We start from the raw sequence: 23133 nt of genomic DNA, 5'->3' as shown, positions 1-23133 counted from the left end.
AATAAAAACACAAAGAGTTCTCTTTGAATCATTAACCTCTACAAATATCGTCCAAAGAGCATCATATCGAAACTTCGCTTTTTCGAGTGTGCTTTCCAGACTATAAAAAAAAAACCTCGGACACTCATGGCTTACTTGATCACACGTAACAAACCACGAGGTGCAAATGGAATGACGCGACGGCTTCTTCCAACTTTTTCGCAAACACAAGTCAAGTCATTTGGACCCGCCTCATAGTGAGGACTACCCTTCACATCTCCTTCTTGCAGAATGGCCAGCCTCGCCACGATCTTCGATGGAAAATGCACTGGAAGTGCACTGCGTCGTCGTTAATGCAGCCTGCACTGCAGCCCAGACAGGAGCCACAGTGGAGACAGCGTCACAGACTTTGTCTTACAGCAAGTGCCCGGTGAGCGAATTCTGGCTATCCTGTTTTCTGATTCGTTGGCATGTCCTACAGATGTGTCGCCGGGACGAACCGCATAGATCAAGGGTACTAAAGGGAGTAATCACTGACGTCACAGCGGTCGCCATTTTGTTGCCCGTGCAGAAAGGAGTAAGGCTGCTGGCGTGTCTTGTGAGATCGTCGCCTCTTGCTCCAGCCTGCACTGCTAAAACTATGCGCCGGAGAACAAAATGGCGCACGTGACGTAACGTGACAACCCCCTATACGTGGTCGCAACAGAAGCGACTTTACCGAGCGTGCGTTCTTAATCCGCACAGTTCGCAGCCTGCAAAGCAACCTCCGCGGTTAATGCACTGCCAAATGTTGCGAACTCAAAGCAGTAAAGCTACCCTCAGATTCAAGCGATCAGTTCTATTGGATTCTAGTGCCTGCTTTTATGGGAACATTCCTATATATTGATTCCTAAAATTGCTTCAAAGAGCAGTAAAAGTGGTGTGCATGGTGGCGGAAGTTCTTGGCAGCACCCTACTATATATGCAAAAATGCATTCCTAACGACTCCTATTACCCTGTGAAATATTAATTACTCAATCACAGCAAACGCACTGCGATTCGGAAAAGAGATGAAAACTAAGCTGATGAAAAATACTTCCTGTTTCAAATCTCTTCCCCTGTGTGCACTTCCACAAAAAGCAGTGGAGTCGTTTTTGATGCCAAACAAGATAGCAGAAAACAAACGACTCCAGATTTTAACATGCGTGGTTATTTTCCCAATAGGCGGGGGGGGGGGGGGGGGGGGGGGGTGGATGGCTCACGGTTCAGTTGAGTATCCACAGTAAACTGGGCTAGTTGGTAGGAATTCATACTGAAAACTGCGCAAAAAACGAAGGCACAGAACGAGAAGGCACGTGCCTTCTCGTTCTGTGCCTTCGTTTTTTGCGCAGTTTTCAGTATGAGGTATCCACCTACAAATGAGCGAATTACTCCACCTTTCCTTTGCTCAGAAGCAACAGTATAGACCGAAAATCTGGCTAGACTTGGAACTAGACTACCTAATTTGCTTTGCGCGAGTGGGCTGAGGGGCAATGATATCTCCCTAAGTGGCAGTTTGGACAAGGCCAAATATGTTCATTATTTAGCATCTCAAAACGGCCCCGTATGCACACTAATCTCGGGTCATCGACTCCATTGTTGCTGCAGAATCAGCTAAGGTGATTTTGATTTCAAAGCAAACGGAACGCTCGCGCTCAATGGCGTTTCCCCATCTGGAGCAATGCTGCGTCGTCGGCACTCGCTGGAGTATCCCTCTTCTCAATGCATATAACGTACGCACACACGCACACATTCGCGAATGAGGACAACATAACTATGTGAAGCAACAGTCGTATGGCATTCATAGACAACTACATTCGCTACTGCGTAGTCGTTAGGCACAGAGGCATCGATAGACGGTGCAGATAGCTCCAATGGGGTGACATTCGCGAACGGTGACATTTTCGCTTCCCATCAAAACGCTCAGAAAAGGCCGCAGGATAACGACGCTATTACGGAAACCAACTCGTGATAAACGGCCCCAACTAAGCGTAGCGACCTTGCAAAGCACAGCAGTTGAGGCGACACCAGACAGTGGGGCACAAGCAGGAGGCCATGGAAGAGATCCGTCATCACACTCATGTGACATCAGGTCATGAGACTGCCGCGTTTGGCAGAAGGATGTGTGCCAGTTTAGGCGAACTGGACAAGCGGAACATCTCCTGTACTGCCTGGTGGTAACTGGCCGTGGAACCCACCAAAAGGCGCTGGCACAAAGGTACCAAAATGAGGCTGCTTTCTGTGCATCCATAAATAACAGTGCACCTTCTTCACGTATTCAGGCAGAACCACTTGCTCATTTGTAACCGTGTCACCGCGTATATGTATATACATTCGCCTCAGCTGTATTCAGTCTTAAATCCACTACTATAACCGTGTGAGTTTAGAGATGTCAATCAGATGATTGTCTGGTTGACTACTAGACCATAGTCTTCTCTCAGAAATATTAAGACTGCCTTTATCACCTGTGTCAGCGCAAAAAAATCGCAGCAAATGTGGAAGGCGATAGCGCCCGCTTTGATGGCTTATTGGCGAAAAATACTCCTACCCGCGTAGTGTAACGGCGTTCAATTATGACTAGGGTCAATCCACGCACCGAAGTTGCATCCATACTTGCACTTTGTATCGCAAGGTACTCTTTATTTTTTTTTTTACCGACACTACCTGACCGATTACCTGTAATAGTAAGTCTCCCTACGCTTTCTCCACTTTATAGCAGACTGCAGACAAACATTCTGGGGACTGTTTAAGCAAATATAAGTGAATATAAGTGACCAAATATAAATAACCGGCTCCGTATATACTACTGCCGCTGTTGCTGATTCATAGAATAAAATTTAAAAGCACCTGAAGCCAACACTCATTAAAGCCTGCTGCCTGTAGATTTTTTCATTCTATGACAGCTCGTGGAACGTTCATAATTCTGGGCCGCCGCCTTAGCACGCACCCAAGCCGCCATGAATTACGGCTGGTCCTGTAGGCGACGAGGCTACAAAAATAGTGATTTCTTTCCCGTGCCAATATTTTTAGTGTACAAACTCCCGGCTCCCCTTCTTTTCACCGCAGGTGGTCGAAATTTCCGGAGCCCTTCACTACCGCGTCTCTCGTACCCTGAGACCAACCACCCATTCCTTTCCATAAACTTCCTATAGTACTACAATTCCCTTAGCTAGGCTGGCTGACGGGAGCAATGGCCAAGCACAAGGCACATTTCATACATTGAATTAAAGGTGACTGCCATACACGCGTGATGTTTGAGCATCTTGTGCCTATTCACAGGCAGCTGCTTTTGAGGCATTGGGAAGGCACCTGAATGTGGCGGTTATTTTAAGAATCACTGATCATTCTCAATGCAATGAGCACCCATTTTTCCTTCTGCAGACGAATGGGCGAAGCATGAGAAGCATGTCCCTGCATCAAGCTGAGCAAGAGGGATCCGCCATCGGCTGACCCCGTGTGACGGGCACCCAGCACATCCTGACCCATCATGCGCGTGGTCTGGCAGCAGGTTACGGCCTTATGATCTTGGCTGCCCTGAAGCCTCACGTGGTGACCGCCTTCAAGTGGAAGCTTCTGGTCCCACTCGACACCCAAGGTACGCATGAATTCATACTGAAAACTGCGCAAAAAACAAAGACACAGAACGAGAAGACACGACACGGGCCTTCTCGTTCTGTGTCTTCGTTTTTTGCGCAGTTTTCAGTATTAATTCCTACCAACTAGCCCAGTTTACCGTTCTTATTACGCATGAATATCAACTTTTCGCTGTCCCAATGCATAATTCCTCCCGCACGTGGAGTAACCCATTATGAGACTGTGCGCATGCTGGTACGCATTATGCGAAAGGATCTGCACCGCGGCCGTGCCTCATGGCGTTGAATTCGCTGCTTCGCTATGCCGTGTCTGGATGGAGTGTAAGCCCGAGTTGGGACGAACCGATATAAATACTCAGTGCAGCTTGGGGAAATCGAGATTTGTATGAAGTCCCTTTGCCACAGGAGGTCGGATGGAGAAGATTACACGCAAAAAAAAACCCAATCAGTCAACATTGAACTCATTGGTAGTGTACCCAACAGCATATCTTTACAGCGCGCTTTGCTATTGCTAGAAAGTAAATTTTCAGGCATATGCACATTTTGTTTGTGTCAACTTTTGAATGGACATTCTCAATTACATTGATCCCACACACTCCATGATCCCACACACTCCTAAATATTTGTGCGTGGTGTTGGCAGGAATATCTTGCCGATTTGGATGTAGAACATGGCCCTAATTCCGGTTCATGGCACAGTTCGACGTCCTCTCTTCGATGAGCGCTGCAATGTCAAGGACGCAAAAAGAGGCATTTACTGCGACAACAATAACCTCAACTAGCAGCAATTCCTGAGTCAATGCGTAACTCACTAGCAAGGTTACGAGTGAATGTTCGCCCACGTTAGTGCACAGAAGATACTCCGAGGCCGGACAGGATGAGCCTGTGGGAAATATTGGCCCCAGGAGAGAGCAGAGAGTGGAGCGCCGCTGCACGCGACAAGTTCCCGAGCTGGATATAGCTATTGTATTGTACGTTAAAGGGTACTTGCTCTACGTACGCGTTGGTTAGTTTCGTTCACAATGAAGGAACTCCGGTAAAACTTAACAACTGGTAGAATTGACCGAATGGTAAAACAAGAAAACTTTACAGAGAGATTGGAAGCACGGCCTTTCCGTTTGGTGTATCACAAACCACTGTCTTTCGATGCCGGGCCGAGTTTTCCTTCCTCCCTCTTCTGCCGCCGCTCCCGCCTCTCCGACCTTGGACAGTCAAAGAGTTCCCGGAAAACGGCGATGGGCAACCGCGCTGCTCGACCTCAAAGCCTGCCGCCCGGTTCAGGGACGGTCGCGGGGGGACGGCAACGGGATCCCCTTTCGGGCGCCTGCCGCCTGGTCGGCTCGCGCGCACGCACTCACACACGCACACACAGGCGCGCATACACATGTACAAGGGTCCTTGACCAAGGAAATCGCGTGTCCAATGGCGCCGCATCTCGTCGCCCTTTTCGTCTCCGACACACTCCTCCCCGAAATGACGAAGTCGTTTGCTAACCGGAAAGTTCCAGAGATTTCTGCTGGTTCTGAATGCTTTTCAACTCTTTTTGAAAGCCCTTCCTCTGCTCGTTGCGGATCCAAAATATTTCAGCCTTATCCAGTTCTTCGGCTGTAAGAGCTCCGACTTCGTCGTTGCGTCGTCTCACCCTTGAGACGAATCGAAGCACCCAAGCTGTGACTCTTTCCAGTCTTGTGAAGGAGCTGTAGCGCTGAATGTCCATTAGTGCAGGGGAAGGCACGTGAAATGGCATTTACTCGAGAGTGAGTTCTTTCAGAGGGGCCGTCCTCGATTTGCTCAATACTACAAGGCCATCTTCTGAGGCGATGGTAAGGTATGCGACCGCCCCGTAAGCCGCGAGACTGGCGTCTGCAAAAATGTGTAGCTCCGTCCTTGCTGCTTGCCCGCCGATGTCCGCTCCAAAGTACCGCGGCACCTGTATCTAAGGAGGGTGTTTCATTTCACCGTACCACGCGATCCATTTTTCGGCTATATCTCTTGGTAGGGGATCTTCCCAATCCACGTTTTGTCGCAACAGATTCCGAAACATGACCTTGTACCGCATTATAAAGGGTGACAGCCATCCCAGCAGGTCATAAATCCGTGCCGTAGTTTGGAGCATGGATTGTTTGGTGTCTGGTTTAGCAGTGTTGTCTGCAACGCACGGCGCAAAGGTGAGGCGATCTAAAATGGGGTCCCATGTCAGCCCTGGTACCTTGAGTATACCAGACAAAAATCCCAGGGGCTTGGTTTCTCTACAGTCTTGCCCAAATAGCTGGCGCAGCCTCTCGTTATTCGACGAACAGCTGTGCAGCTTCATCGAGGCGGCGTGGGAGATTGCGTTGGCTTCGGTGTTTAGCTTCACGGTCTCCTGTTCGTCGTCTGCACCCGTTAGCAGGTCATCTACATAAAGGTCTCGTTGCAGCTGGATCGCGGTGTGAGGAAAATCTGCTGTTTTATCAATTACTGAAGTTCGCAGTGCCACGGTATGGAGGCAGTTTGTCTGCTCGGCACCGTCTTCAACAGACCCTTGAACGGTCCATCCAGCTGATATTTCCACCGTCATCAGTCGTTTCCCCAGTTTGACTGTCGTAATTTCCCATATGTGATCAGATCCGATGAGCAGCTCAACATTTTCCGAACCGTCGTCAATATAGAAGTCAGCTGGTTCATACCCAAGGGAGCTTAATTTCTGCAGCACATTTTCCGGTGGCGAGGGAATCGGTTGGTCACAAATTACATCTGTTTCGAGCATTTCGAGTTCGTGTTCGCATCCGCGCTTTGTCTTTAGCGTAACTCTGAATCTTCGGAACTCGCGTTCCTCTTGATGGCCTCCGAACACACCGACGGTCAACCTTTCATGCCCGAGAAGTGTGCATCCTAGTTTCCGCGAGGTGTCAGCGATGATGTAAGAGCGCTGACTGCCTCCGTCAACACGAATTCGCACTTGAGCGCTGGAAGTTTCTCCACTACACAACGCAGTCGCGGTCTCTAGCAGAACAGTTCTTTTGCGAGTGGAGCTGTCTCCCGTGGCTGTCTCTTCGAGGCTGATTTGTGCACTCGTCACTCTTCGGCTCGCTCCTGGTGGCCTGTTACGTACGTCGGATCTTGCTGGCATGCTTCTTGCGGCAGTTGTTGCACTGCACATTTACGCGGCATGCTCGTGAGTGGTGGCGAGTTTTCGTGCACCTGAAGCAACGGCCGGAAGAATGCACAAGTCGTTTCTTCTCTTCTAGTGTTTTTGAGGCGTTACAGTTCTGCGTTTGGTGCTCGTTGGAGTCACAGAAGAAGCAGTTCAGTGTCGTTGCGCTCTGATGCAGCATCGCTGCGAATCGGACATGCTTGCCATGCGTTTTTCCATGCGGCTTGTAACTCTCCTTCATGCCTTCTCTAGGTTGTTGTCGCGGGTCCATGCCTTGCAATGCAGCCAAATTCTCTCTACTTTCTACCTCTACTCTCAAAAAGGACAGTAGCTTAGAAAATGGGCAGACGGCACCTTTTCCGCTGTCATCAGCAGTGTGTGACGAAGTTTCCGAGACGGAGCCTTGTTGCTCGCTGGCGACGCTGTCGGTGTCGACAACGTACCTTCGGCTGAAGTCCAGTAAGATTAACACTTCTTCTTGGGCGAGTTGGTGCATACTTGATTTGAAGAAAATAGCGCCAGAGCATGCAAACCACGAAAATACAAGGACGAGACACAAAGCGCTAACTCACAACTAATTTTATTGAAACCAGGCAGCGCCTTTATATGGCGAAGTTTCACTGAAAAAGAGGGAGGAGGGCAAGAAAGGTAAAGATATCAAAGTTTATGCTCTTCCATCCAAAAAACAAACCATTAGACAATCACATCAAGCTATTTTTAATGACTTTAGCATCGAGCAAGTTCATAGTTGCCGGTTCCTTGGTGTGTTTTTTTCGTAGCGATTTGGGTTGTACTGATCATATAAACTACATTAGACTAAAAATGGCCAGATCTATTTATGTTATTTATCGTGTTAGACATCTCCTCCCACTACAAGTTAAAAAACAGTTATATTTTGCTATTGTTCATTCTCACCTGGTGTATTGCAACCTAGTTTGGGGTACATGCAACAAAACTGATTCATACAAATTGCTTTCTCTCCAGAAAAGAGCTCTACGTCTATTAAGTTCAAGTTCATCTGTTGAAGCAAATCTTTTCGAAACGTTTCATGTTCGCAATTTCTTTCATTCATACAATTTTAGTTTGGCTTTTCACATTTTTTATAAAGTCAAGCATGACTTTAGCTCTTTTTCTAATACTTATAAATCAAGAAACGTTGCGTATGGTCTACGGAACCCCTACCTACTGCAAGACCCTATCTACTGCAAGACCCAGAACAAATTATGGCAAACAAACAACCGATTATCAAATTATAACATTGTGTAATGCCTACCAGTCTCTTATTCTGATTGCATTAGAAAGTTATAGTGTGTCTGTATTAAAAAAAAAACTGACGATTCTTTCCCCCCCCCGGTTAATTTAGCTAATTCTGTATACTTAGTTTTTTTTTGAGTGTGTGTTTGTGTTCTGATTTTTTTTAATGTGCATATTTTGAAATGTTATGTTTATTGTTAATTGATATTTATTATTGTCTATCATTAACTATTTTTTATTGTGATCATGTTTACTCATTGTTTTTTATCTTTTGTCCATTCGGCCCCCGTTTCCATGATGTGTGATCGGGGTGTAGGCCTTGTCAGGAGGCATGCTTGGTCTACCTCCTTTAGCCTCACCTCGAGGGCACATTGTATATAATATGACCAAATAAACATACTACTACAACTACTACCATCACAGCGAGCACACATGAGCAAGCTGTACCCAAAACAAAAACAAAAAAGTTAACAAAGATTATTTAAGGGCGCCATCTAAGAATTCGAACTCGGATGAAAGAAGTGAAACAGATGGGGTGCTGACACACCTATTGCCAAGTTTTCTTATGTGAAAAGCCTCCAGACATTCACGTGCCTTCTTATCTGCGCTTTTGCCAAGAATCTTAGTCCGACTGAATCGTGCCTCCCATCCGTCGCAACCCATAATATGCGCTACCAAATGTGCATATTTATCCTTTAAATCTGATAAATTTCGGGCATAAATTTCGGAACTTTGGCGACAAGTTCGTCTGTACCCAAGACTGGCTTCGCATGAAGTGCTACCTTGATCACCCCGAGTGGCTGGCCGCGAGGAAGCTCTCTGCTTTGAGGAGTACAGCAGCTCAACTCACAGAAGTCCATTGGAGAGGCATGGTGAACCAGCTACTTTTGTGCCTGGGGAAAAAGTCGACACCGGAAAATAAGAGTAACGTAACAGTCCTGGGGGACGTCTCTTTGCCCGACAAGGTCCAGCGGCTTCTTCAGAAAGGGCCAAAATACAGTTTGAGCCTTGTGTTTGGGCGCACGAGCTGATAGCTGCGAACAGGAAGATGGCCCTTAAAGTGGGCGTCGCTGAAAACCAAGACCGGTGCCTCCTAGAGGGTGTGGACTCCTTAAGAAATAATGCTTCAGACTGCGCTAGAGCACAGGGTGACAGAATGTTAAACGGCGTAGTGACCTTCTTTGGGCAGAACCGCCTAAAACTGGTTCAAGCTGACAATGAGGCTGGTTTTGTTGTCCTTCCAGAGGATCTGTACGATCAGAAGGCGTACGCGGCGATCAATAAGAACTTTGTACAGGTGAAAAAAACTGCTTTCAGAGTTAAAACAAAATTCAGTAACTTCTGCAAGGATTTAAATTTAGTTTCTCTCGCTAAACATATAAAAAACTACCGAGGTAATAGCCTAAATGCTTTCTTTACTGCCGAGACTCACAAACCTGACGTACCTTTCCGGACTTTCGTGAGTGAAGAAGGTTCTTGGCAAAAGAGCGTCAGTACTTTCTTCCAAAAGCAAATTAAATTACTACGGATGGACGATCCCTTCTTGACAAAAAATTCGACAGCTGTAGTTGAGTACTTACAGAGTACCGAGGATATTGGCTTTGGTTTTTCCATAGGTGTACAAGATTTGTTTTACTCGATTCCTCAAGACCAGCTCTTGGCGGCAGTAAAGGAATGCATAGAAGCAAAGGGTGGCGTGTCTTTTCAAAACTCTTCAGGTTTGTCGGTTGACAACTTTATCGCATTATTGCAGTTTTATCTTAGTTCTGCTTTTAAAAGTTTTGACAACCTGCCTTTTTTGCAGCGCAAGGGTGTGTGCATAGGTTCCTGTGTGGCCCCCATCCTTTGCGATATTTTCTTATCGAAAGCTGACCAGTCTTTGGACATAGTTTTTAATGGGGGTGTGGTTTTAAAGGTTTTTAGGTACGTGGACGATTTTTTAGTGCTTTTAAAAAAGCAGACTTTCTTCACCTGCCCCTCTACAGTAGGTGAAGTTTTAAATGCTTTTAACAAACATGGACTTGGGTTCACGTTCACCCATGAACTTCCTGACACTAACATCTTACAATTTCTAGATCTAAAACTAACCTTTCTTGAGAGACATGTTTGCTGGGGCTATTACCCGCGCGCGAAGAAAGATCTTTTGCATTATGATTCTACGCACTCAAAGACGGTGAAAAGAGCAATAGCGTCGCATTGCTTGGAGTCTTCTTTGAAAAAGTCGTGCCCGCATCGGTTGCAGGCTACCTTCCAGAATCAGGTGAGCCGGCTTTCGGCGGCTGGGTTCCCCTGCTGCTCAGTGTTGACTGCTGTCTGCGAGACCCTTCTAAAGAAACTTAAGCAAGGAACACGAAGAAACTCCGGAGAGGATCGTTGCAGGTCACAGAAGCCGTTGGTGGTGCCTTACTTGCACAAAATTGCTCACAACTTGAAGAAAGTGGCCAACAGGCATGGGGTGAGTGTCGTTTTTTCCGCCCCCAACAAGCTGAAAAAACTGTGCCCCCGTATTTGCAGCTCAAGAAAGCGGGGTTGCCAGATAAGGCACGACTCTTAATTCATCATGTGTTCCGCAGGAGGGGTCTATGCTATCCCCTTAACGTGTGGGAAGACCTATGTCGGCCAGACTGGGTGTTGCATCAACGAGCGCTTAAGGGAACATGCCCGAAATTTATCAGATTTAAAGGAAAAATATGCACATTTGGTAGCGCATATTATGGGTTGCGACGGATGCGAGGCACGATTCAGTCGGACTAAGATTCTTGGCAAAAGCGCAGATAAGAAGGTACGTGAATGTCTGGAGGCTTTTCACATAAGAAAACTTGGCAATAGGTGTGTCAGCACCCCATCTGTTTCACTTTTTTCATCCGAGTTCGAATTCTTAGATGCCGCCCTTAAATAATCTTTGTTAACTTTTTTGTTTTTGTTTCGGGTACCGCTTGCTCATGTGTGCTCGCTGTGATGGTCGCTTTGATATCTTTACCTTTCCTGCCCTCCTCCCTCTTTTTCAGTGAAACTTCGCCATATAATGGCGCTGCCTGGTTTCAATAAAATTGGTTGTGAGTTAGCGCTTTGTGTCTCGTCCTTGTCTTTTCGTGGTTTGCATGCTCTGGCGCTATTTTTCTTCAAGGGCCGCCGCGGTGGCACAGTGGTTATGGTGCTCGGCTGCTGTCCCTAAAGACGCGGGTTCGATCCCGGCCGCGGCGGTTGAATTTCTTTGGAGGAGAAATTCGAGGCCCGTGTACTGTGCGATGTCAGTGCACGTTAAAGATCCCCAGGTGGTCGAAATTTCCGGAGCCCTCCACTACGGCGTCTCTCATAGCCTTAGTCGCTTTGGGACGTTAAACCCCATAAAACCAAACCAAACCTATTTTCTTCAAGTCCAGTAAGATGCCCCGAGGCATTGCTCGCTGTACAATCGGAAGCAGCATTGCACTGTAGGAATCCAACTTCCGTCCGAGCGTTTCGAGGCCTCTGATGTGAGCCGCCAGGGTATCGTAGAGATGGCGAAGGCCACGGACATCTTCCGAAGAACGTACCGGCTTCAAATCAATTAGCTTCTCGAGATGTTCTTGAACAAGAAGTTCCTCGTTGCCGAACCGTTTCCTCAGTAGTTGGATGGCGTCGTTATAACATCTTGACGTCGATGGAAGACCTGCCAGTGCGGCTGCCGCATCGCCTGTAACCGATGTTCGCAGGTAGTGAAACCTGTCTGTGTCAGTCAAGCCATCGCTTTTGTCTACCAGCTGTTGGAACAATTCCCAAAATGTCTGCCACTCCGAGCGCCGCCCGGTGAATTTGATTAATTCAATCTGAGGCAGCTTCAATCTCGTCTTAACTGACGTGGTCGTTAAGATGGCTGGCGTGGCCGTTTGGATTGTCATGCCACTACCCGCCGAATCCACGGCAGTCTGCGCTGTTGATGAACTGCTGTCCATTCGAAGTTGCAGTCCAGCAAGGCAGGATATGACACGATCTTTATTCGCACTTTTCAGCAACGGTGGCGCCCCCACGCGGTTATTTTCAGAAGCGCTCGCCCGGTGATCAGCGTTCGCAGTGCAAGCAGCTACGCTTCGCGCAGTGGATGTGCCGACGCGAAAAATGCGATGCAATCGTTTGTGCAGTGTCCCCCAGGGCATAAATCGTGCAGCGTGACATGAATTGAGCCTGCACAGTTCCTCTAGGTACAAAAAATTGAAAGCACTTTGTAGCTTCCTGCTGTGGATCGGGAATAAAGTGACTGATTCAAATTCAATGGTCGTGTACTGTGAGCCCGTCTAGAAAGATTTTTTCTTGCGGTATCTCGGTGAGTTGGGCGCCACAGCGTGACTGGTTACGGCGCTCCTCGGTCCGAAGTTTTATGACTTCAATCAAGGATCTTAACCCTCTGCGACCACGGCTGAAAGCCGGCACCGTGTCGCCGCTACAGATTACAGAGTACTCTCGCGACATGGCGCCAAGAATAAAAAAAAAGCACAAGCCGGTTAGAGAGTTTGCATATACGTGTTTTAAAGGTGTGGTTTGAATGTTGACTGTTAAATGTTTTGACCGTGGTGCTCATGAAAACATCTAAATGTAGCGGACCCGTGTGCACAGTAATGTTTTGCGAAACGTTCTGTGTTTTCCGCTCGTTGTCGTGTTCACGGGTTCTGTAGTTAGGGCGAGGTTAAAGCAATACATCAGTGGCGGAATTGGCGGATTACTGTAATTTACAATATGCAGTCCACACCTGTCAGCAGGGCTCAATTTCTTCTGAAAAAAAATTTGTTCACTAGACTGTCTGCGTCCAATACATGTAGCTCAGAGGAGCAACGTGTGCGACAGGCGCTTAAAATTTATCTGCACACACTCCAGAACGATAACGTTCTAATAAAGTAAGCGTACGGAATGTCATTGCGTATCCGCCGATATTGAAAGATACTGTACTGTCCGCGCCTATAGTTAGTGCGGAAAGCGCGAAATTTCAGCTTTTGGCCATTACAGCCCGCGGATTGCATACCTGAAATTACGGTACATTGAAGCCAATTACGTAGCGTTTCATGCTAAAAAGTTGTAGCGCAAAGTAATGCAACAGAGGACCGAAAAGAGGCGCTTGAAGTGCTTATTTCGTTTCCTGCCTTTCTTTGCGTTGTATGGTTTCAAGGGGTTAGTGGATCATATGGCTGGCATTAAAAGGTGTCTCATCCTCTACGACGCACCTCTGCGTTGGTTTAGCGAGCGACATAACCGTTCCGACAAACACAACAAGGCCGAGAGCTGCATGCTCCTTCATACGCGAGCGCTTCCGTGGCACCTCCATCACCGCTCCGTTCTCCATGACGCCGGTGCCGCCGCGCCACCTATAGGCGCTGAAAAGTGCGAATAGTCGTACACTTGCTGGTATTCGTTTTCAGCATCTTCTTCTGGTGCTAATGGTTCAACTTCTTCGTTGACACACTCTAGCTGTTGCTGCTGCTTGTTGAGTCGATCGTGAAACGATACAGCTTCTGTACTTGTGAGGTACGCTTGTCTCTCCTCCGTTTTGTTGATGAGCTTCGTAATTTGAGAGCGCAATGCTCCTCGTTTCTTTAAAAGGCGCTCCATTCTCTTGTAATGTGCGTTGAGCCAATTAGTTTACCGGATTGATGACATCAGTAGTCGTCGTTGCCGAGACGTACCTGCAGTGGATGCGTTGAGCGTGAGCGTTGGAGCGATGTAGCGATGATCTCACAAAATCCACAGCAGAATTCCCGGGTTTCGGCACCAAACTTTTGTTTGTATTGTACGTTAGAGGGTACTTGCTCTACGTACGCGTTCGTTAGTTTCGTTCACAATGAAGGAACTCCGGTAAAACTTAACTGGTTTAATAGACCGAATGGTAAAACAAGAAAACTTTAGAGAGATTGGAAGCACGGCCATTCCGTTTGGCGTATCACAAACCACTGTCTTTCGATGCCGGGCCCAGTTTTCCTTTCTCCCTCCTCTACCGGCGCTCCCGCCTCTCCGACCTTGGACAGTCAAAGAGTTCCCGGAAAACGGCGATGGGCAACCGCGCTGCCCGACCTCAAAGCCTGCCGCCCGGTTCAGGGACGGTCGCGGGGGGACGGCAACGGGATCCCCTTTCGGGCGCCTGCCGCCTGGTCGGCTCGCGCGCGCACACTCACACACGCACACACAGGCGCGCACACACATGTACAAGGGTACTTGACCAAGGGAATCGCGTGTCGAATGGCGCCGCATCTTGTCGCCCTTTTCGCCTCGGACAGCTATCCCCCACTCGCGCACGCAGCAGTCACGCCATCCATGGCGTTGCGACACCGCAGCCCTCCCTTGTTAACAAACGTAAAACCTCTGGAAGATTCATCGTAGGGAAGCAAACTGAAAAGGACGTTGGGGGGAGGGTGGGGGGGGCACACCCACAACGTAGAAATATACTATTTTAAATAGCCAACTATCATTCAGAAGATAGGCTTGGCCAAGTACGAGAACCATGTGCCCACATCCAAGCGGCGACGCCTTCAGAGGAGGCACCTAGCGAAGGGAAGTCGACATATGCTGACACGTGCGAGGTCTGGCAGCTGGCTTTAGTTTCATGGCCCTCGCTGCCATGACGGCCCCACGTGATGGCCGCCGGTGAGTGTAGAAGTTGCCAGTGTTACTCGACACCCTATCCACGTACGCATATCTCCTTTTTGCTTAGCCGGCTGAGAAAGTATTAGAGATTAGTGTGTAGGCTCAATGCAGGGCACCTTACGTTGATAACATTTCAATATTACTGTAGTCACACGTTTTGTAAAATGTAGACCAGTTCTTGGATGCTGTTTTTTTTTTCTTCATGATATTTGTAAAAAGCAGTCGGGACCAACGTGTATTTTCCTGTAAAAACAATCGCTATTTCAACAGTTGTTTCCTGGTGCTCATTTACAGTAGACGTGCTCGCTTTTTTTGAGAGAGGAAGAATTGCAGAAAGCAATTGCCGCAGCTATTGTTAGGAAATAATTTGTACTGCTACGGCAGTTGGGTTATGGCCTACACTCCCATGAGTTCGGGTCCGATCGCAAAATCGCAGCCGCCTACTAGTGGTCGCTTCAGAAGGCAGTGAGTGAAAAACGCGGAGAGCTTTGCGTCACAAGTGCCTTTCGTCCCCTCGTAGCCTCCGCGTTCTCCTTGCAACACTGGGCGAGCCAGGAGAACGAGGCTCTACACCCGTTGTAAAACCAAGCACAAGCAAGATTTCACAGAAATTGGGCTGTGACGAATTTACGTATTTCTAAACAGTTCTCGTTTGGACATTGTTTCTCCATTTCCAAACGAAATAAATAGATAAATTATTTTGGCTCTTAAAGCTTAGCGATGGGTATAACTCTCGCACTTCCATAAGCTAACCACCGCAGTATATACTGTTCTTGTAAACTCCTGAGAGAGAAACATCGATGCACTATAGTTTCCATAAGCTAAGCACCGCAGTATATACTGTTCTTGTAAACTCCTGAGAGAGAAACATCGAGGCACTGTAGATTGTATATGTTAACCACCGCAGTATATACTGCTCTTGTAAACTCCTGAGAGAGAAACATCGAGGCACTATAGTTTGTATAAGCTACCCACCGCAGTATATTGTGGTCTTGTAAACTCTTGAGAGAGAAACATCGAGGCCCTATAGTTTGTTACAGCCTGGGAATACAATAAAAAAAAACACCTCTATGGACCATTTCACTGCATTTCTGGCTCTCCAACGCAGCCAGAACCACTTCTATTTTCTAAAACAGCTGCTAGTCGGGTTGAAGCCCATGTTTGAAGGAAGCTTATATTGACGAATAGGTAGTAGCAGTAGTTGGCAAAGGCGTTTAAGAGAACTCTTTTGCAACAGTGAAACACAAAGTTTTTGTTGAATTAAAGCCGAGGCCTAGAAGTTGCAGAGGGGCTGCCGAAACAACTGATCGTTTGATGTAGCAACGTACGTTCTTTGTGGTCGATTGTTCCAGTATTTTAAGAAAGCACACAAAATATGAAAAAAAAACACATGATGGGGCTCTTCAGCTACCGTGCTGAAGCGCTATCAAGCACTATCTGAGTGAAAGAACGGTGCGTGCACACCGTGTCGAAGTGAGCTGCCGATGCCGCTCTCAGCATAGTCCTGTAAACACGTCAGCACAATCTTCCCGATTATGGGAAGAAAGCCGTGATCTGCAATACCTGATAGGCAAGCCCCGCTGACAGCCAATTCAGACTTCAAGAAGACATCGCAAAGAAAAAACAAAAAAAGGAATGGGAAATAATGAAGTCAGCTGTTTCAATCTAGCTACTATTTTTTTTTTGCCGTCCCTCACTTGGGCACAAGCCGTTCATTCAAAACACGGTTGGGAGTGCTGAAACATGGTGGCGCAAGAGCGCACTCCCGTACCTTTATATTTAATCGCGGCCTTTTAGAAAAACCACACAAAAGGGACCACGTAAGAGGTGCGTTACTACAAAAACTGGATCGATTCCTTCTTAAGCCCCTCTACAACTCAACGATGGGTTTGGTATAATGGTTTTCAGTGGTTTAACGTACCAGAGCGACCCAGGCTACAAGCGGCACCGTAATGAAGGGTTCAGGAAATTTCAACCTCTAGGGGTCTTTAACCTGCACTAACGGGCAGTAAACGGGCGTTTAGAATTTGGCCTCCACCAAAATTCGACCGCCGTGGAAAGGACCGAACCAGCGTATTTTGGGTCAGCAACCGAGTGCCATAACCACTGAGCCACCGCGGCGGCTTTTTACGAGGAGTACCTGGCCCTAAAGCGAATATTATAAATTTCGCATAATTGATGTAACTACCAAATTATTCAATGGGATTAAAAGAATCTGGAGAACGCTTCGCCTTCGCCTTTAAGAGTGGAAAGCAACAGCGTGTTGCAGCGTTGCCAGGGGGTCCACGGAACGCCATCGCCTGTTCGGAGCGATGTCTTGCCAGTTCAACAAATCGAAAATTGAAAATTGATGTCTCATTTATCTCGCTGAACAACAAAACTACTCCCATAACATTTTTTTTTATGCAACTTCGATTATAGGTCGCTGGTTTTCGGATCTCTGCCCCGTGCTAGGCTCTAACTGAACTAGTAAGTTCGTGCTGCACGAAAAACTGAATCATACGACACTATCCGAAACATTCTGCGGCAATGTTTACGCAGTCCGCAATTACTTCTGACACGCGGTCCCGACTACTACTAATATGCCAACGGCTTTTCGAATGAACGAGCTAGTCGCGTAAAGTACTGAAGAGCGCCACATGACAGGAAACGATCATTCACCCCACTCCTATATGCCACGTTTTTAGAGTGAAAGCACTTCTTCATGGGGTCAAGCCATATCAAGAATCTTTTGGCTTGCAGGACCTTGAGGGAACAGAGATAAAAGTTTTGCCGCGATGGGGTTCCGAACCCATGGCAGTGCGAACACATCAGCTTCGCTAGCGACTGAATAACGGCACATCGCCGTCTTCATCAACTTATACCTGCGGTGCTAACAGAACAGATCAGCTTAACCTCGACCAGAGATTAACGTGTGTCTAAGTGTGTCTAATATTGTCTCCAGACGTGCCGACGACCCGGAAAAGCCATGAGCCAGTCAGACTAAATGTTTTCGAAGCTCTACTGGGTTTAACGTAGTTGACGTAACATACTGCGAACGTAGTTAAACACAGTAGGTCAATAAACCACTTTTTTAATCCTTGATTCAGGTACATGAAACGCCCTGGTGCGGTGATATTCCAAGAACAATTGATTATTCTCAATGCCATAAACACCCAACTATCTTTCTGCAGATGCCTCGGCCAAATCTGAGAAGCATGTCCCGCATGGAGCAGGCGGGGTCCAACAGCGGAGACCGCCGGAAGCGGACAGTCGGCGTCTGCCATCACGTGCGTTGTCTGGCAGCAGGTTATGGCCTCATGACCTTGCCTGTTTTTAAGGTCCCACGTGATGGCCGCCTCCGGGTGAACGGCCAACCAGAGACCCAAGGTACGCACGCGTGTCAACTTCTCGCTGAGGCAATCCGTAATTCCTCCCGCACGAGCAGTAACCTTTTATGAAATTGTGCGCATATTGACCCGCATTATGTGGAAGGATTTGTAGTGCTGCCACGGCTCGTGCCAATGAATTCTATACCGCACGCCAGCCATGCCTGGGTGCAATGGAAATCAACTAATGCGTAGTAGCAAAGCTTCATGGCACACTTAAGAGCCCCGGGAAGTGACACGGCCCGGAGTGTGACAAACTGCAGCGTAAATGCTCTGGCCAACTTGGGCAAATTGAAAGTTGTATGAAGTCCCGTTGCCACAGGAGTTCCGAAGGCGAATATTACAGGCAAAAATATGCAACCCAGCAAACGTACAAACTATTGATGCGCTACCCGCCGCATATCTTGACAAGGTGCTCTGTTATTGCTGGAAAGAAAATTTTCAGGCATGTGCAGATTTTCGTTTGTCTGAACATGGTATTGGATATTCTGAATTAAATTGATCCTACACAATCACGAATATTTCTGTGCGTGGCATTCCCAGTAATCTTTTAGTGGTTTGGATGCAAAACTTGACCCTAATTCCTGTTCATGGCACGGCACGACTCCCTGTCGTTGACGAGCGCTACAGTGTAGCTGAAGTAAAAAGACATATTTATTGCTGCGAGAATAGCTTCCGCTAGCAACGAAGATAATCGCAATGAATCGAGGTCTTCCGACTCACCAGCAAGGTTACGAGCGAATGTTCGCCCACGCTAGGCCTGGGGAAATACTCGGAGGCTGGTCGGGACGAGCCGCTGAAAATGTCCCCCCCCCACCCCCAGGAAGAGATCAGAGCGCCGCGCTGACTGTAATGCATGCAACGAGTTCCCGAGCCAGAGAGAGCTATCTTCCGCACACGCACGCAGCAGTGACGCCGTCGGTGGCGCTGCGACACCGACGCCCTCCCTTGTTAACGGTCTTAAAAGCTACGGAAGATTCATCTCGGGGAAGAAAACCGAAGAGGAAGGAGGAAGGAGGGTCCCCACAACATAGAAAAATGCTGGTTTAAGTAGCCAACGTTCTTTCTGAAGAATGCCTTGTCCAAATACGAGAACCATGTGCCCACATCCGAGCGGCGCTGCCTGCTGGGGAGGCACCTGGCGACGGGCAGTGGACATCTGCCAACACGTGCGGGGTCTGGCAGCTGGCTTTAGCTTCGTGCCCCTCGCTGCCATGAAGGCCCCACGTGGTGGCCGCCGGTGAGCGTAGAAGTTGCCGCTCTGACTCGACACCCTATCCGCGCACGCTTATCTACTTCTCATCCAGCCGGCTCACAAAGTTCAGTGTGTAGGCTTATTGCAAGGCGCCTTACATTGCTAACATTTATATACTGTCATTGTCACACGTTTTCTGTAATGTAGAACAATTCTTGCAAGATATTTTCTTCTTCGCGATATCTGCAGGAGACACAGGATCAACGTGTATTTTTCTGCAGAAAGTATCCCAGTTTGAGCACTTTTGTCCTGGCGCTTATTCACAGTGGACATGCTTCTTCTTTGAGAGGGTAAGAATTGCAGAAAGAAATTATCACAGCTATTGTTATCAAATAGTTTGTAGTGTTACGACAATTTGGGTAAGCCCTACATTTCTCTAATTTCGGGTCCAGTCAGCCTTTGCAGAATCTAACCCGCCTTCTAAAGGTAACTTCTGAAAGCATTGAGTGAAGAAATGGTGGAAAAAACAGCGCAAACTTAGACAGAAAACACAGAAAAGAGGGGAGACACTACAAGCGCTGACTCGCAACTAAGGTTTATTAGAAAGAACAGAGCCACCATGAATTCACACCAACTAGCCCAAATGTCTGCTTTGCTACAGTTAATTTCTTGTACAGTGGGCTCTCCTTTTTGTTATAACTGTGTTCTGTTCTTTCTAATAAACCTTAGTTGCGAGTCAGCGCTTGTAGTGTCTCCCCTCTTTTCTGTGTTTTCTGTCTAAGTTTGCGCTGTTTTTTCCACCATGAATTCACACCAACTAGCCCAAATGTCTGCTTTGCTATTGAGTGAAGAAGGCGGAGAGCTCTGCGTGACAGGTGCCTTTTGTTCCCTCTTAGCCTCCGCATTCTCCTGGCAACCCTGGCCGAGCGATGAACACGAGGCCCTACACCAGTCGTAAAAAATAGCATAAGCTAGACCTCACAGAAATCATGATATGACGATTTTACATATTGCGAAGCCGGTATTGAATTTGAAAAGATCTTCGAAAATTATTCTGGCTCCTGTGACTTAGCGATCTCTGATAACTTGCGCACTTCCGCAAGATAAATACTCCAGTATACACTGTCCTCGTAAATGGTGGAAAGAATAACATCACGGCACTGTTGTAGTTATAACTTAGTTCGTGGAGAAAATTGAAGGATATAACAGCGCTATCTTCAAGAGAACCTGAAATTATCCGCGCATTAGAACTTCACATATTTTGCATAAGATATTGGCTTTGCAAAAATGGGCTGTAGTGAGCATGTGCGGTGATGACATACAGCGCTGAAAGCTCAATAGCTGAACAAACGAACATCGAACTCTCATTCACTAGCGCCGCTGGGCAGTATTTTGGCCGCCACCCTACTTAACAAAATAACTGTCTAGAATCTACAAACAGAACTGACAAGACGAACAGAATACTCTGAACATACCCAGCACGATACACAGCATACATTAGGGATTGAAAAGCAGAATATTTTACTTTAAGTAAAAGTGTCTGATTCAAGCTACGTTTGTGTTGAGTGCTGGCTTCTATGCCTAAAGGCAGAAGGAAGACAAAACGCTGGACTCCTTGTCGGAAGCCAAGAGCAAGCCTATGAACGCCCTTGCAGAGCTACACATTCCGCCCGGTGGCAAATTCCAGATTAGTGCACTGCACGGGCTCGGGCCGGCCCGAAAGCCCGGTCCCAGCCCGGCCCGCGGGCCGGGCCGGGTCGGGACATGATTTGTTTTGCCGGGCCTGGGCCGGGCCCGGGCCTGAAGTTGCGGGCCCGGGCCGGGCTCGGCTTAAAGCTGTGGACTCGAGTCGCGCTTGGGTCCGTACAGAAACGGCTGGTGTCCGACTATTCATTCATTATTCCAGAGTGAAGTACACAACTGCGGCATAGGAGCAGCGACATAGATGAGCTCTGGGTACGCGCTGAGAAAAAAAAGTAAACTTTATTCATTGACTTATTTATTTTCTTATTTCCACGCCACGGTGGCTTAGTGGTCAAGACGCTTGATTATTGAGCCGGGGAACCAGGGTGTGCTCCTAGCCCCGGCGGCCGCCTTTCTATTTAAGCGGTAAGCATGACAGCCATGTACTTTGTATAGTACCATTTCTCGTTGAAGAAACCCAGGTGGTCGAAATGATCCGGAGCCCTCCGCTCACTTACAGCCTGACTCCCCTTGGGCCCTTAAGCCCCAAAAATATAGCTTATAGGTGTATTTTTCTCATGTGAGAAAATTCACAAACTAAAGCGCGTTTGGTTTTCTTTTTGATCAGCTGACCGGAACGTCTCGTAAATGAAATAGCCACAAAAGCTCGCGAGAGTTTGTAAATCTCATCTTATAACCGCATCTATCCCTCCTCGCTTCTTCAGCCTGGTTGTCATGGCAAGTGTTTTGCCCTGTAAGTTATCACGTGGTTCACGCGTTATATTCTGCTCCACCAGTAAGAGTAAAATTCAACCGGTCTTAATTGGCCAGTGATCGTTTGTTATCCCAAAACATCTGAGAAATTCACACTATTAGAAATTATAATTATACACTATAATTATACACTATTACAAATTCATTCTTAAGAACATATTAGTTTAGGATGCTTATAGTCTTCAAAACACACACCGTGAAATACTCAAGCTTTTAGCTTTTCGTTTCTGCTCAAAGGCGACCAGTTCGGCTATGAGTTGAACCTGTGAGATCGCGTTCACTAAAAAAAAATGTCATCCCACTGCTTGCTAGGCAGCTTTAATGTTCATACTTCCGAGCGGCAGAATATAACTGATTAAAATCATGGGGGAATGCACAGTAGTCTATCACGCGCGTATGCAGCCATTTTTATTTGGCTCTCAGAATTTCCGAGTTTATCTTTGCGCACCTATACACAAAATCACTGACCAAAAGACTGGCCTGGCGAGCACTACTCTTAATCACTTCCTTCTGGGTTATAAAGAACCAACTGTCTGCAAGCCAAACTGTGGTTTCAGGACCTTTGTCGGCAAGTTTCTTATCGGTCTAGTAGCAGTCTACTTGCTCAGAGTGAGCAGTATACCTCTAGCGTTACTGTGAAACTGGCCGGGCCGGGTCCGGGCTGGGCTTCACTCCGGGATTCACGGGCCGGGCCGGGCTCACTAGAGCGATAATTTAGCGGGCCTGGGCCGGGCTCGGGCTCCAGGTCTCGGGCCCGGGCCGGACTTGGGCCTCAGATTGAGGCCCGTGCAGTGCTCTAATCCAGATCCTGTGCGTCGGCACAAGAGAGCGGTCGAGGTGGCACCTGCTACATTGCTTTACAGCCAAGTTATGTTAGTTCCAGACACACTCGTTGCACGTCGTGTACTCGCCACTATATAGAAATTGGATAGTATGTTTCATGTCAACATGTTCTCAACACTGAGTGCTTTCCATTCAAAATCTTTGGTACCATTGGGAGTAAAGTTTGTGAAAAAAAAATTTGCGCAAATGTGTGATTTCAAGCGCGAGTCCAGCAATACTTCGCTAAAACGAAACATTTGTTGCAGAAATATTTCTATCTTTCATTCCACTAGTTGCCTTAAAAGGGCAGTAGGCTAATTGCTCCTTAATGTTGATATTGTGACTTACCTAATTTGGCGGCACTAACAAACAAAGTACGATATGTAGGTACCGATTAAAGGGCAAAGATCCACGAAGCATACTAGGATGAAAAAATTTAGAATGAATATTAAATTTCGAGGACACTATAGAGAACACGACTGCATACAAGCTATCATAGCGTGGGCTCTAAAGTTGATCATGTTGGAACAAAAGCAGAAAGAGTTCTCTTTGAATTATTAACTGCTATAAATTTCGTCCAAAGAGCATCATATCGAAACCTCGCTTTTTCGAGTGTGCTTTCCTGACTATCAAAAAAAAAAAAAACCTTGGACACTCACGGTTTACTTGATGGCACGTAGCAAACCACGAGGTGCAAATGGAA

The 23133-nt window shown here is 47.3% G+C and overlaps 1 protein-coding gene across 13 annotated transcripts in view; it reads left to right on the top strand.

Moving 5' to 3' along the window:
• The window catches only part of LOC149334590 (uncharacterized), a 110365-nt gene that overhangs the window by 79077 nt on the left and 8155 nt on the right, over positions 1 to 23133 (top strand). For 8 of the 13 annotated variants that reach the window (XM_089555224.1, XM_089555223.1, XM_089555232.1 and 5 more), the window contains 3 exons: positions 270 to 409; positions 3379 to 3592; positions 17762 to 17957. Coding sequence is in view for 4 of the 13 variants with exons in the window: in XM_089555232.1 (XP_089411358.1) it covers positions 270 to 409; positions 3379 to 3447 (209 nt within the window). In the remaining 9 variants the exon portion in view is untranslated. Of the gene's footprint in view, positions 1 to 269; positions 410 to 3378; positions 3593 to 17761; positions 17958 to 19400; positions 19502 to 21183; positions 21261 to 23133 lie in introns of all 13 variants that reach the window. The other 5 variants (XM_089555230.1, XM_089555220.1, XM_089555229.1 and 2 more) reach the window with 3 other exon arrangements.

Source organism: Amblyomma mixtum, chromosome 8 (genome assembly GCF_055824585.1).
Source record: "Amblyomma mixtum isolate Tamu chromosome 8, ASM5582458v1, whole genome shotgun sequence".
NCBI classification, from domain to species: domain Eukaryota; kingdom Metazoa; phylum Arthropoda; class Arachnida; order Ixodida; family Ixodidae; genus Amblyomma; species Amblyomma mixtum.
Note: the sequence above shows the minus strand (reverse complement) of the source record. Positions and strands in the feature narration are given on the sequence as shown.